Raw genomic sequence first — 14,114 nt, 5'->3', positions numbered from 1 at the left:
CAAGGAATTCAAATCCGGTGGTCCTCACACAAATTTAATTTTTTTTTTAGCAATATCTTGTAATTTAGAACTAGCTAGGAAATTATCCAATGTAAAATTACCAAAAATGTCCGTACTAGGCAGTAGCCCCGTACCTGGGCTTACACCAGTTATTTATGAGTGTATTATATTCGACAAACCCTAACATTGATAAATTAAATGTTTATTATTCATAAATCTTCGATAACAATGGTAACGATACAATATTTAGCCAGTTAAAGTTCTAACACATTCTCATATAGTGGTACACTATTCTATATATTAGGCGTAATTATATATATGTTTCTGTTATATATAACAGAAACACATGTATAGCTACGCCTTCTTATATGTTTAGATTTTATACATTAAGTATAATATATACAAGCTCTCTTATCTATTACAATATGTGGGCACAAATTATAAGTGTAGTGGTTGTGCAGATTACATATTCTAGTTTCATTATAGTATAACCGTTTAAAGCACTGGCCATATATTGGCTGATTATTGGTATAATACTTTCATTCCTCTTTGTAATAAATTTAAATTAATTTTAAACATATGTATATTCTCATTTTGTTGGTTGGTGTTGTTAGTAGTCCCTAGCTGTCATAACGACTTGAGGCTAATTAAAACAGATATCAATAGTTCCACCTTCAACAGGTACCATAACTACTATACAGTATATAATATATTTTAATTCTTGCTATATATTCTAATTACTATTATTTTTTGCATAATAAAGTCGTTTGAGTATTTCACAGGTTCTCATTTGACATATATAGCCCAGGGATGTAAACAAGGCTGATAAGCCTGAAGCAGTGTCACCGATCTAAAATCTCTATCACAGGCTGGCAATATAAAAAAATTCCAGAGAAAAAAAACAAAATATTGCAATTATTGGAGTACATACATTCAAGCCACTGCTGGAGACTTCAGTGCCTGCACTTGTTATTTGGTCCCAGTCCCAGTCCCAGTATAGGTTTTTCAGAACACAATCAATATTTTCAATTTAATGGAAGTATTTGTTGTGGATCTATTATGATATTAATGTATAATCAAAAATATTACCAGCATGCTATTCCTATAAATAAATACCTAGTAATTAACAGAGAAACACCCACACAATATAAACTCAAAAATTTATTTATTCACTTAATAAATCATGTTACTCCTACACTTGACTAGTGTATGTAGTGTGTTGTATGTATGTATTGTAATAAATTATTCAGCTTATGGCTTGACATAAGTTACACAAAAAGAAAATGATATATAAGGACCATGATGGAGGGTGTAAACTGAAAAACAACTAGTTTATATACTAAAATCTATTAACCAATATATATTATATAACAAAAATAACAATAATGAATATTGCTTCTTACATTTTGCTAATATATTAAATTTATTAACATCATTATGGAATTTCAAGATATAAAAATAGTAACACCTTACATTATTTCATTGATTGTTTTTAAATATAAAGTACTTAAATTTAAATGTACATTATCAAAAATGTATTTTTTATATTTCATACACAATGTACTATTACTTTCATTGACAGAAAAATATTAAACCTACAAACGACATAATATAGCAATAGATATATTAAAGGGTTATATTTACTTCTCTTCTAATTCCTTGAAACGTGCCTTCAATTGTTTGGTGTAATTATCCAAACGATAAGCGTTTATCTCAAATTGTGATACTTGAGCATCAATGTCATCGATTTGTAGCAGCAGTGGCTTTATGAGTATATTATCTAAAATATTAATAAATCTGAATAGCTAAATATTATTTCGTTGTGAATTGTTATACATTTGTAACAATAAAAAAAAACAAAACAAAATATTAGACACTTTAAAATTACTTACACATTTCATTGTATTCACTTAAAGTTTTGCTTAAGTTCACAGTAAGGTTTCTGAGGTCTGTATATTTGGTGATGGTTAATCTGTTTATCTCTTCCAGAAGATTATAATGATCCTAAAAATATTAATAACACAGATTTGTATCCACATTATGTTAAAGTTTGAGAAAATTATTACATTTCTTTGCTGTTTTAAAATGCAAACCAAATGTCTTTTTAAGAAATGTGTAAAATTTTAAAAGATTTAATTAACATTTGAACTATCACAGAGACTGAAAAATTAATACAATTCTACAATTAAACTCATATACACATGTAACACCTTTGGTAGAAGGATTATTAAGGAAGTATAGTATAATAGGAATAGGTAGTGCGTTTAAATTACAACTAATTTACAAATTTACAAAGTCACCTGCCCAGCTGACATTTCTCCTTGCAAGTAATCATTAGTTTTCTTAAAGAGATGGGTCGCTAAACGACTTATAATTGGATCATGAGGATCCAACATTTCAAAACTTGAACAACTTGTTGACAAATACATCTCTGTAACATAATTTATAAAGGTAAAATTTATATTGATTAAAAATATGTTTACAATATACTGAACATATAAATTGGCTTCAACTACAGCAGGCCAATTTTTTACAAACATGCTATCAATACAGACAAACTAAATAACCATAAAAATCGACCATATTGGAATTAAATTAAATTATATTTAATTGAAATATTAAGTGAGATTAAATAATGGGAATTTCCTCGGTGGATATTTAAGAAGGATTTTCTTTAGAATAGTTTGTTGTTGTATGTGAAGAAACTAGTATATCAACTATTAAATGAGGTATTTAATAAAAAAAATAAAAAAACAAAAGTTTTCTTAGAATGTTTCAAAAAGCTTTTTACAGCAGAAACCTTGCTGTGACAAAATAAATGGTCATAAATTAAAAAAAAAAAAAGAAATACTTCATGTACTTATTATGTTGTAACATAATTAATCTGATCCTTTATAAAACAATAAATAATTAAAAAGCTGCAATGCAAATCAGACATTTTATAAACAAATTACCTCTATTCTGTCCCTCCTGCGTCCACCTGTCTAAATCTTCCTCAGACATTTTAGTTTTTATGCTAGTGTAAAAACATATTGATTATTAAAGTGTTTACAAACACCTGCAAATACTAAATATGTATCAATAAGTTTTACATACCTATTAATAAATGGTAACTCCTTTTGGTGAAAATATCAAATATTATTTTTCAATTTGCAGTTTTTATGAATTTTAACTAAACATTGCTGTGTTTCGTCAAAGTTTTCGTTTACTGTTCATTATACTTTAATAACAATATTATTCTCATTCTTATTCACTGTCCACAACATGAAAAATGATTTTTTTTTTACAGATAAACTTCCACAGAGTCAATCTACAATTGTGAAAGGTCATTCAACAGATTAAATAGTAGTTATACCGGCGACCGCAAGAAATTATAATGTGCTCTAAACAAGGTTTAAGCCAATACACATTAATTGCTAATAAGCAGCATTTATTTTTTAAACAAATGAAACAAATGATATCCATTTAAGATTTATATGAATAATTTCAAATGAATCTCTACTAGGTACTAATAAGATTAAGAGAATTCTACAAGAGAACAACTCTACAATTGTAATTTAAAGCTATTTTTAAATAGCAACAGCTGTTTTAAGCATAATAAAATTATTTTAGCGATGATATTTTGAAAAAAATTAAATGATCTCAAAATTAAAATAAAACATTACACTGTTTTTTATATATTATAAATAAAATCAAATGTAGTCGTATATTATGTATTTAAGGAATTGTGGTTTTAAAACAATTTAGGTGAAATTTCAGGATCTGGGTCAGGATAATATTGAAGTAAATCGGCAACCGGAGCTTCTTGGTCTTCATAAAAATCACAAGCCAATAAATATTCTCGCTTTGAGTAGTCGTCGCCTTTGCAAAACATTTCCCCTAAAAAGACACCGATTAAATTAAAATGAATCAATTAGACTTTCCCATTAATATAATTAGTACCTTCAATATCCATTATATGGACCGGACTCTTGGATTCTAGAGCACCTACACAGTAATGCTCTTCTGTTAAGCCAGGATGCCAGTACATTATTGCATCTCTACAAGACGTTCCAGCTATAGGTAGTAAAATTCTATCCTAGAACGTAGTCTAGTACTTAGATTTAAAGAGGCTTCGTAGGCTACTACATTCATTAAACAAAACTTACCTTACATATAATTTTGTTATTTACAATTGGTTCTTTAACTTCACCGGTACAGAAGAACTTACGTTTTTTTCGCATAATTACTGTGCTCACTTCGAGAACAGTCTTAATACTGTTACCTTAACATTTATACACACATATTTAAGATCAAAAAGAAATATTTCAAAATACTAAATAATTCAATAAAATAAAAAAAATGTTGCCTTTCTCCCCGTTAATAGCTTCTAGCTCGCGCATTCCTCTAACTTGTGTTTCTCTACTGTTTTGCTGTTTCATATATGTGTTTAAGCGATTCATAGCCTCGACAAACTCATCTAATGGACCTTTTATTATAAAACTATATTATTTTAAAAATAACAACATTTAAAATGTATTATTAATATACATTAAAATATTAAGTTACCAGTTCCAAAACTTCCCCCATCTAGATAATTAAGAAATTGGTAGAATCTTAATGCTTCGTCTGATTCTATTTCGTCCATTACAGGCCTCTGTGATTAAATAAGTGAATATTGATATAAAACATTTTCATTTCACCGTTATTTTTAAAAATAGACAAATTTGCTAAAATATATAAACAAATACAAACAAATTTGCCACTCCATGCCCCAACGTCCGAATACAATGAGTTCACTCGACTGGGCATCCAGTCCAAAGATGAACGCGCCACCAAAACCGGATGCTGTTAAACAATCATTTTAAACAATAAAATGTTAAAAATAAGTAAAACTAAGCTACTAGATATGTATTAATTACCAAAGAAGCATGTCTTGCATAAATAAAATTGGAAGAAATTAATAATAAGAGTATTTTGAAGTATAACATGTTCCAAACACTGCAGTTATTACTAAAGTAAATATTATTGCTTTTATACCAATTAGTAGCGAAAGAGCCTAAAATACTTGTTTCCAATATATTCGATAAGGTAAATTAAACGGTCCAATCAATTTTTTAACTTAATAGTTTTAGTTATTAATTTTAACCCGAATGAATTATGATGTAAAATGAAACTTTTACTATGTTTTTTTTTTTTTGTTAAGTTTTACTTTATTTTATAGTGGACCCGTTTTACTGAAATCTTAAGTCTTTTTATAAACTCATTGCTCCAAATCAAACTCATTTTGTATAGTTGAACGAGACGCAGTTTATTAAAAGTTTAAAATTTGTTTGAAAACTTGTAAATGCAATAGATATTTGGACAATATATTACCACAGGGGATCTTGTTGCAATAATTATCACAATTAATTTTATAACAAAGACACTCTTTATATACATTAAGTCTATCGTGTAATGTGTTGTAGTTTTATCTACCACAAATATACCATAACCATATTTAATATTTAGATTAATTCATAAAAATCTTTTGCGGGATTTGTGTTTTTCGATATGTGATTAAATAAATATACGTGTAAAGGTGCATATCTGCATGATTGTTTCCATTATCAATTATGTATTTAGTATTCCATTTTCTATTACTCATTTCCCATTATCAATCGCTATATTTTAGAAAAAAAAAATCTGTTTTTGATTCCCTAAATTGAAAATTTCCTGATTTTTATTGTATGACGTCTATGAATCGACAGGAATCACATGCATAATATTTTATTAAACTATATAATAATTTACCGTTACTTCCAAAATTCATATTTCATAGTTTATTTTTTCTTTTCAAATTGCAATATAATATTGCATGATATTCAATATAATAAATGGTAATAAAATATTAATTATAATTCTTTAGATACTTCATTTTTATAAATGTTTCGTAATCTTAAATTGAATAACAATTGCAGAAAGTGAACTAAATCTGAAACAATCGAAAATAGTTTTTTTTTTTTATATTTAACCTATTCTGTCTAACAAGCTGGTAACATCATTTCGCGCCATTAATCTGACAATGTCATAAAATTTAAACTTGTCGGCGTTATGGACCGAACTTTTTTTAAACACTCTTAAAAGCAATCACAAATGAAAAAGAAGTGCCCTCAATTTTACGATATTAATAAGAATATACATAAAGATGCACGTTCGTGTGCGCATGTTTGGTAAACCTGATACTATTGTTGTAGTAGAATCAAAACTTACGAAGTTGCAACAGTTTCGACGTATTATAAAAGAAAAATTTGATGTCGAACCAAAGTTACAACGGTTATTTTACGGCGGAAAACTGGTATGACTATAGTTTCCTTTCTATGTTAAAATTAAGGTTAAACTTCTTAATGCTGAGCTAAGATACTATATCATAATTTACACCAGAAACATGTTTATTTTTTTTTATTATAGAAATATACGATTTATTGTAAATGTATTTATGTCTGATAACTGTATTTTATAACCATTTCCACAAAAGCTATTGCAAATGTTAATTAAAAATATATTTGATTGCATTATTTTTTTGATATATAACCTACACATGGCTCTTAATTTCACACTGGATATATCATATTGCAAAAGCTACTGGTTTAATATGAACAACAATTTAATTTTGTTGCCTTAAATTTCTGGTCCAGTCAATGCTTTTGGTGTTTACGTTATAAAGTAATGTTTAACAATAACCTGGTGTTTTTCTAAAAAAATATTAAAATAAAAAAATAGAAATTTTCAAATATTGTATTATAATGTAGGAAAAATTCAAAGACTTTCATTTTTTTTACTTTATAACATAATGGCTGCATAGCCATGATATAAAGACAACAGCATTTTGCTTTTTGATTATTACTTCTTATTTTTATGAATTCATTATTTTTGTATCCTTAATAACATTAAAAGTTGTAAATACCTGTTTTCTTTTATGTATAAATTTCTAGTCTTTGCCTGCGACTTTGTGTTAGTTTCTAAATTAGAAATGTATAGCTGACCGTTCAAACTCTGTTCCTCTCCACCAATTTTCAGCATAACCCATAAATCCATCCTTGAGTTATAAATAGTGTAACTAACATGACTTTCTTTTATATATGTTGTGTAAATCCTCTAATATAACATTTTTAATATATAGTTAAAACAATTCACAGCTAGAAGATGGTTACACATTTCATGACTATAACATTAAACTGAATGATGTAATCCAGCTCATTGCTGTACCCCAGACTGTTGAAAGTGAAGATGAAAAGAAATCACTTGGCAACCAAGAGCAAGTAAAAGAATCCGACTTTGAGGAGAAAACAATAGTTTATACGGGTAAAATAAACTATATCTTTTAATAACCATAATACCTACATCTATCAATGTTAATTTCATGTGCTGAAACTTTTAAATAGGTTTGAAAAACAAATACAGAATTTAAATTCTTATAGGTCTCTTTCTCATAAGTGTTTTGGAAGTCAGATAATCATTTTACCTACATGTTTAAATCACACAAATTAGGTTGTTCTGTAGACAATTATATGGATAATTTATTTAGGTGTTAACAAATGAAGATAAGCCAATACTACTTATTGAAAATTCAAATATTTTGTAGAAACACATTGGTAGGCCTTGTAGACTATTATGGAAATAGGAGTATTAGTTTTTATGGACTATTACTTTTGGAACAAAATTAGTTCATGTTAAACATTGAAATTTTGGATAAACTAATCTTTTTTAATCAATACAAATCTATTTGTATACCCATTTTTAGTTTCATATACATAAATAATTAAAATACAACCATACAAAAATAATGATTTATAATCTTCTGGGTTTTATGTTTGCCAAAAAAATATTCATACAGAGAATTACAGGGTAGAATTAACGTGATTAGTCAAGTATGTACTTATTATGTGAATAATTGATATCATATCCAACTTCTTCTAGATGTTACAAGTACAGTCTATGCAGTTGGGGATTTAGTTGATGTCAAAGACAGAGAACAGGGTGCCTGGTTAGAAGGTAAAATAATTAGGATAGTCCTAGATCCTAAAGTAAATTATGAAAATGAACAAAACAAGGAAGATTTAAATAGTAGTTTGGATAATAAAAATGATCTTGAAAACAAACCACCAAGTAATATCTCTGAACAGTCAAACACACAAAAGATTGGTATTGCTAAATATTTTACAAAACAGACAAATGGAAAGAGATTGTCTAAGGATTTTAAGGTAAAAACAGTAAAAGTTACAGCAGAGAATGTTCTGTATAAGGTGCAATTAGATGATGAGTAAGTATTCTATTCCTTGTTCCCTAATAATAGAAAAAGTCCTCTTAATTTGATAACATAATCAAAATGTCATTGTAAAATTTTTCAGTGAAGAAGATTCTGAGTTGTTTTGTAAGCTCAAAGAAATAAGACCCAGAGCTCGGCACGAGATTGATGTCAAGGATTTAAAGCCTGGACAAAAGGTCATGATAAATCACAACACTGATGAACCATTGGAAAAAGGATATTGGTATGTAACAGTATATTCAAACATATCTATATATTCTTAAAGATAGAGAACTTATTTTCTTCTATTTTTGCTAGTAATGTATTGATATTTAAATACATTATTAATTTTATTACATTCTATTACATTTTTGTAATTAATTATAGGTTATGTGATTTTTTGATGTGTCATTGATATTGTTCATTGTTTTGTTAATTACAAAAGATTTTGTTGAAAGAGTAAGTCTCCTGCATTTATCCCAAATTTATGGTAAATTAGTGGACTTTTATTACTTTTTGAGTTTGGTGAAATGATGGATAATTTTTCCCATTAAATAATATAGGTTATATGCAATTTTCAAGTAATTTTATTACGTATACTTAAATTAATTAATAATTCATTTTAATATTAATATTTGGTGTCCAATTTGATTTTCATTATGTAAATGTCTGTTTTGAAATATAATCTATATTTCTCTAGGTATGATTTCAAAGTAGATGAAATAAAAAAATTGAGGACAAGCTATGAGATTGTTGGAACTTTGTACCTCGGTCCAGACTCAGTTCCACAAAATGACACTAAAGTTAAAATCCATGATAAAATATTTACTATTGAGGAACCAGTGCCCTTGGAAAAGAGAACTGAAGATTATCTTAAGTCAATACAAGAAACACCGGCAGCCAGTATGTAACATATTTTTGTTATTTTTACTTATAAATTACCATCTTAGTGTAATTTATAATAATTTTGTATCAACAGGATCTAAACCACTGAATTGCTTAAAATGTAGAGACAATGAAGAAGAACCCTGCAAGGAATGTGGATGTTATTTATGTGCCCAAAAAAATGATCCAGATAAGGTGAATATTACAGTATATTTTTACTACATGTTATTAAACTTATTAATATTAATAATAATATTAATTATTTAAATATTAATCATCATTTTTTTAGATGTGTGAAAATGTTCTAAATGTTTTATTTCCAGATAATTCTGTGTGATGAATGCCACAATGGTTACCACATGGTATGTCTGAAGCCCCCGCTGACCGTGCTACCAGATGATGACTGGTATTGTCCATCATGTAAGCGGGATCCAAACGATGTCATAGCACCCGGTGCATCCAAACAAGCAAAAAAATCCAATACTTCTAAGACTAACAGAGATTGGGGCAGAGGCATGGCATGTGTTGGTAGGTTATTATATAATGTTATTACTATACTATGTATACTATATACACATATTAAAAATATATAAATTGTGTTATAAATTTGTGTTTGATCTTAATAAATTTATTAATATTTGAGATATATATGTACTTTTAGGAAAAACAAAAACTTGTCCAATGCCCCTAAACCATTTTGGCCCTATACCTGGAATAGAAGTTGGAATGTGTTGGAGATTTAGGATACAGGTATGTATATAATATGTACCTTGTACATATATGTATATATATTTTTTGAAGATGTATAATATAATTATGGTCTTTGAAATGTTACAGCTTTCTGAATCAGGAGTGCACAGACCACCAGTTTCCGGAATACATGGCCGGGACATTGAAGGAGCCTACAGTATAGTGCTGTCAGGTCGGTAATGTTAAGACTAAAAACTAATCAAATAGTAATAGATATGATTTTAGAGGCCTATTTGTCTTGTAGAATTAAGCATATAAAGTAAATAAAAAAATGATAATTGTCTCTATGAGTTACTAAGTTTTAATGTTTTATGATTGTGTATATGTTACGATAGATTTTATTTTATAGGTGGATATGAAGATGATGTCGACAACGGCTATGAGTTCACTTATACTGGTAGCGGTGGAAGAAATCTGTCGGGAAACAAGCGAACCGCTGAACAATCATGTGATCAAACTCTTACTAGGGAGAACAAGTGAGAATATATCTTGTTGCTTTTCATATAATTCGGCCTCTAGCCTTCGGTTTGTTATTGGCTGTCACGAATATCAGAACATCTCAAAATTATTTTGGTGTAAATTCAGGTGTACGCCAATCTTTTTTCTTCGGAATTTAATTTTATTTCCGTATTTTTCAATATAATCTTACGTTATAGTGATTTTTGATATACATTTTGTCCAAAATGACTTTTTTATGACGATGTGGTATACAAAAAAAGTTGTTTCACATATTAGAGCGCTGGCTCGCAACTGTGCCGTTGATAAGGTGAGTGAGGACGGTGGGGACGCTGGGGATGATTGGCGCAGAGGAAAACCAGTGAGGGTAGTCAGATCCTGCAAGATGATGAAACACTTTCCGAAATATGCACCTCAGGAAGGAATACGGTAATATTTAGAAACATAATGTATGTTAGAACATAGTAAATACATACCAAAATAATTTTAATCAAATGTATGTATCAGAAGTCGTGGTGGCCTGGTTAAAGGACCGCCTCTCATGCGTGAGGGCGCGGGTTCGAAACCTGGCAAGTACCAATGTGATTTTTCATAGTCATATGTACTTTCTAACAGTATTTAGACGCCACTGACGGACGGTGAAGGAAAACATCGTGAGGAAACCTGGACTTATAATATCAAATTATAAGTTTGAAATCGCCAACCCGTTTTGAGCAAGCGTGGCGATTAATGCTCAAACCTTCTCCATGCGAGAAGAGGCTTATGCTCAGCAGTGGGCTTCCGATAGGCTGATGATGATGATGATGATGATGTATGTATCAGTGGGGGGGAGGGTAAAATAATATAAGGATGTTTGAAGTGAATACCTGTAAATTTTGTAAGTCCTAGATTAATCTAATACATTTTTGTCAAATTTTATATTAATATGACCGTCACTAATTCTATCAACAGATACGATGGTATCTACAAGGTGGTGAAATATTATCCCGAAAGAGGTCTATCCGGGTATATTGTGTGGAAGTACCTTCTGCGGAGAGATGACCCTAGTCCAGCACCATGGGAAACGGGGGCAAAAAAATATAATATCGTGGTTAGTATTGATACAACTTGATGGATGAAACTATTATTAACTATATATTTACACAAATTATTACGTTAAGTACCCAGATGGCTATTTAGAAGCGGAAGCGGAAAAGAAAGCCTTGAAAGAAAAAGCAACGAATAGTAAAAAATCTTCAAAAAGAGTAAAACGTAACGAAAGTTCTTCATCAGAAACAGATTCGTCTCCAGTAGTGAAAAAACGGAAAGTACAAAAAACACCTCAGAATGGTAAAGTCCGTAAAAAACAAAGCTTGTCAGACAGCAGTGAGTCCTCATCTGAAATTGAAAAATCTACAAGCAAAGGTATTTAATTTTAATTTAATTTCTCAGTATTTTCCTTCATTGTCTTACTTCCGTTACTTAACTGTATACATAATGCTATTTGTTTAAATACAGACACGAACCCGAAAAAAGAGAATAGAAAATCTGTAATACCGAGCATATTTACGAAAAGTCCAAAGAACAAAAAAGTAAAAGCGGAAGAACCGCTTAGTGGAGAGGAAAAGGACAGTGTGATGGCTGACACCCTCAATTCAAAATTATGGGGCGACTGTTTAGACGTCTGTGAGAAGCAAGGAAAGAAGGTTAATATTCATAATATTATGTCTTAACATTTTTACATTTGCTGTTGACTAACCTTGGATTTCACTGTAAATTTCAGGAATTCATAGAGCATGTGACTCAAGTGTTCCTTTGCATCATCTGTCAAGATGTGGCTGTAAACCCGGTCACTACACCATGCTCTCATAACTTTTGTATTGTAAGTTAAAATCTAAATTTATAATTTGACACTTATATTTATTGAATTATACATAACTTAAAACAGAAATTTACTCTTCTAATAATAATGTGATTTTTTTGCTATTTATATATATGGTTCTAAATAACAATAACCTACACATAAACATTGAACTCATCAACCTCTGTGTTTTGGACACAGTACTTTAGTTTTAAAATAGATAAAACTTTATTTTGTAGGATATAAAATCAGTTTATTACTTTCAGGGCTGTCTGAAGCTAGCGTTCAAGTCGTCGGATTCCCAGGGCTGCCCATGTTGTAGACAAAGTCTCGCTAAAATGGAAGTACAAGTGAACGAACAACTAAAGAAAGCCTTGCAAACCATACTAAAAGGATATGATGCCGGCAAGAAATAATTAACAAATAGTGCTCAAGGAATTAACACTTTTTAGAGAGAAAAAAGTATACGAGCAGTTCTGAGCTTGATGAGAAAAAAAACAATTTGTACATAGCAATTGTAGACAGTCTGGAAAGAAACATCGTAGTAAATATTGATTCAAAATAAGTACTACCTTCACCACAGAGTACGTCCCTGTTGATGTGAAAATAATACAACCACTAAAAAATGCACCTTAAAATTTTGGTACAAATAATGAACTATCCAAAGGTCTTAAGTAGAATTTCATATAATCTATATTATTTAAATTAGATTTCGTAGTAAACCATTTTAAATATAAGTTAATTTTTAACACAATTTTTCTGCCTTGGCTACTTACAATGTATTCTAAGCAAACTTAAGGGAAAGTTTTTACAAAGACACGAAAACGGGTAACGTTGATAGATATAAGAATTTATTTTAAATAGTGGTTAAATATAGTAAAGTATTACTTACATTCTTATTATGAACAGACTTCTTGTTACAAATTCGTCTCTTTTAGAATGTCTAAATATTATGGCTTATTAATTTTAGATATGAATAAATCTATCCTCTGGGATAACATTTTAATAACCCACGAAATTTTAACATACTTTCAAAACAAGTAGCTTATGTAAAAAATCAGTATGTTAATATAATGTAAACTCGATCATACAGCCGATATACTCATAACTTCGGATTATTAACACTATTGATTTTTAATAATCATAATTTTTTTTAATATAAAAAATGTTTTTATAATGATGATACAATGTTTTTAATTAAGTTTGTTTCCACTATTAAGAAAAAAAATACTAGTATTAATGCTAAAAAATTCATAAAAATAATTATGTTAAGTATAATTTTAATTTTATGATGATTTTCCTATGTACTTTAAAATGAGTTCCAAAAATATATATAGCTTGTCAACGTGTTATTTTGAAGGCATTACAACTTATATGAGTACTGTTAGGTGTTAATTTGTAAGATTTTAATTTTTTGATATAACTGTTTTAATAGGATTACGTAATACATAAGAAATAACACTTAAAATTTCAATAGTCGCCGATTTTAATTTTTAAAACGTTCTCCACTTCGTTAGTTGTTTATAATATCTATGTAATAATATGGTAATAATTAACAATTTCTTTTTAATTACACTTTGTGTTCGAAATGCAATGTATTGTTGGTTTAAATAATAAATAATTTGTTTTTCATTTTATTCATGCACTCTACAATCATTTGAGATGACACCGTATAAAATTTCTGGTAACAATTATCACTGTACGAAAAGTTACACCATTACATTAGAATAGATTTCCTTTATAACAAAAATCTATTACAGATAATATTTAGAAAAGATATGAACGATATTCATTTTTTTTTATAATAACCATACCTAACCTTATAGTGATAATTTTGTGTAAAAATACCTAAAGCGGTTGCAAGTAGGGATAACTAAGTTATTTTTAACATAGCATTAGTACAAGAATTGAACTTTT

General features: G+C 28.8%; 3 protein-coding genes across 3 annotated transcripts; 1 reads left to right on the top strand and 2 right to left on the bottom strand.

The window, feature by feature from the left end:
• Positions 1 to 1,143: 1,143 nt before the first annotated feature.
• LOC116777388 (biogenesis of lysosome-related organelles complex 1 subunit 2) lies at positions 1,144 to 3,293 on the bottom strand. Its single transcript, XM_032670907.2, has 5 exons — positions 3,097 to 3,293; positions 2,955 to 3,016; positions 2,301 to 2,431; positions 1,893 to 2,004; positions 1,144 to 1,780 (listed from the first exon to the last, which is right to left on the bottom strand). The coding sequence occupies exons 2-5, from the start codon at positions 3,001 to 3,003 to the stop codon at positions 1,641 to 1,643; spliced, it is 432 nt and encodes a 143-aa protein (XP_032526798.1). The 5' UTR covers positions 3,004 to 3,016; positions 3,097 to 3,293; the 3' UTR covers positions 1,144 to 1,640.
• A 406-nt stretch (positions 3,294 to 3,699) lies between these two features.
• On the bottom strand, positions 3,700 to 5,028 carry LOC116777686 (uncharacterized). The gene is made up of 7 exons (XM_032671361.2): positions 4,902 to 5,028; positions 4,735 to 4,827; positions 4,549 to 4,636; positions 4,349 to 4,468; positions 4,149 to 4,264; positions 3,943 to 4,078; positions 3,700 to 3,879 (listed from the first exon to the last, which is right to left on the bottom strand). Exons 1-7 carry the CDS (start codon positions 4,968 to 4,970, stop codon positions 3,734 to 3,736), a joined length of 768 nt encoding a protein of 255 aa, XP_032527252.2. The 5' UTR covers positions 4,971 to 5,028; the 3' UTR covers positions 3,700 to 3,733.
• A 1,033-nt stretch (positions 5,029 to 6,061) lies between these two features.
• On the top strand, positions 6,062 to 13,834 carry LOC116777826 (E3 ubiquitin-protein ligase UHRF1-like). The gene is made up of 16 exons (XM_032671564.2): positions 6,062 to 6,316; positions 7,158 to 7,323; positions 7,939 to 8,281; positions 8,370 to 8,510; positions 8,967 to 9,169; positions 9,246 to 9,346; positions 9,475 to 9,679; positions 9,813 to 9,901; positions 9,989 to 10,073; positions 10,251 to 10,377; positions 10,637 to 10,786; positions 11,309 to 11,447; positions 11,518 to 11,761; positions 11,855 to 12,042; positions 12,120 to 12,218; positions 12,464 to 13,834. The coding sequence occupies exons 1-16, from the start codon at positions 6,167 to 6,169 to the stop codon at positions 12,611 to 12,613; spliced, it is 2,580 nt and encodes an 859-aa protein (XP_032527455.2). The 5' UTR covers positions 6,062 to 6,166; the 3' UTR covers positions 12,614 to 13,834.
• The last annotated feature ends 280 nt before the right edge of the window (positions 13,835 to 14,114 follow it).

Source organism: Danaus plexippus, chromosome Z, assembly GCF_018135715.1.
Source record: "Danaus plexippus chromosome Z, MEX_DaPlex, whole genome shotgun sequence".
Taxonomy (NCBI): Eukaryota; Metazoa; Arthropoda; class Insecta; order Lepidoptera; family Nymphalidae; genus Danaus; species Danaus plexippus.
Note: the sequence above shows the minus strand (reverse complement) of the source record. Positions and strands in the feature narration are given on the sequence as shown.

Excerpts from the sequence above, each read along its gene's own strand:
- LOC116777388 (XM_032670907.2), bottom strand. The coding sequence starts at position 3,003 with ATGTCTGAGGAAGATTTAGACAGGTGGACGCAGGAGGGACAGAATAGA. Across the intron at positions 2,005-2,300 it reads GAGAAATGTCAGCTGGGCAG|GATCATTATAATCTTCTGGA; the intron begins GTGACTTTGTAA and ends TAATATTTTTAG. Across the intron at positions 1,781-1,892 it reads AAGTGAATACAATGAAATGT|ATAATATACTCATAAAGCCA; the intron begins GTAAGTAATTTT and ends TTAATATTTTAG.
- LOC116777686 (XM_032671361.2), bottom strand. The coding sequence starts at position 4,970 with ATGTTATACTTCAAAATACTCTTATTATTAATTTCTTCCAATTTTATT. Across the intron at positions 4,469-4,548 it reads TGGGGGAAGTTTTGGAACTG|GTCCATTAGATGAGTTTGTC; the intron begins GTAACTTAATAT and ends TTATAATAAAAG. Across the intron at positions 4,265-4,348 it reads AGCTATTAACGGGGAGAAAG|GTAACAGTATTAAGACTGTT; the intron begins GCAACATTTTTT and ends ATAAATGTTAAG.
- LOC116777826 (XM_032671564.2), top strand. The coding sequence starts at position 6,167 with ATGCACGTTCGTGTGCGCATGTTTGGTAAACCTGATACTATTGTTGTA. Across the intron at positions 9,347-9,474 it reads AAAAAAATGATCCAGATAAG|ATAATTCTGTGTGATGAATG; the intron begins GTGAATATTACA and ends TTTTATTTCCAG. Across the intron at positions 9,680-9,812 it reads CAGAGGCATGGCATGTGTTG|GAAAAACAAAAACTTGTCCA; the intron begins GTAGGTTATTAT and ends ATGTACTTTTAG.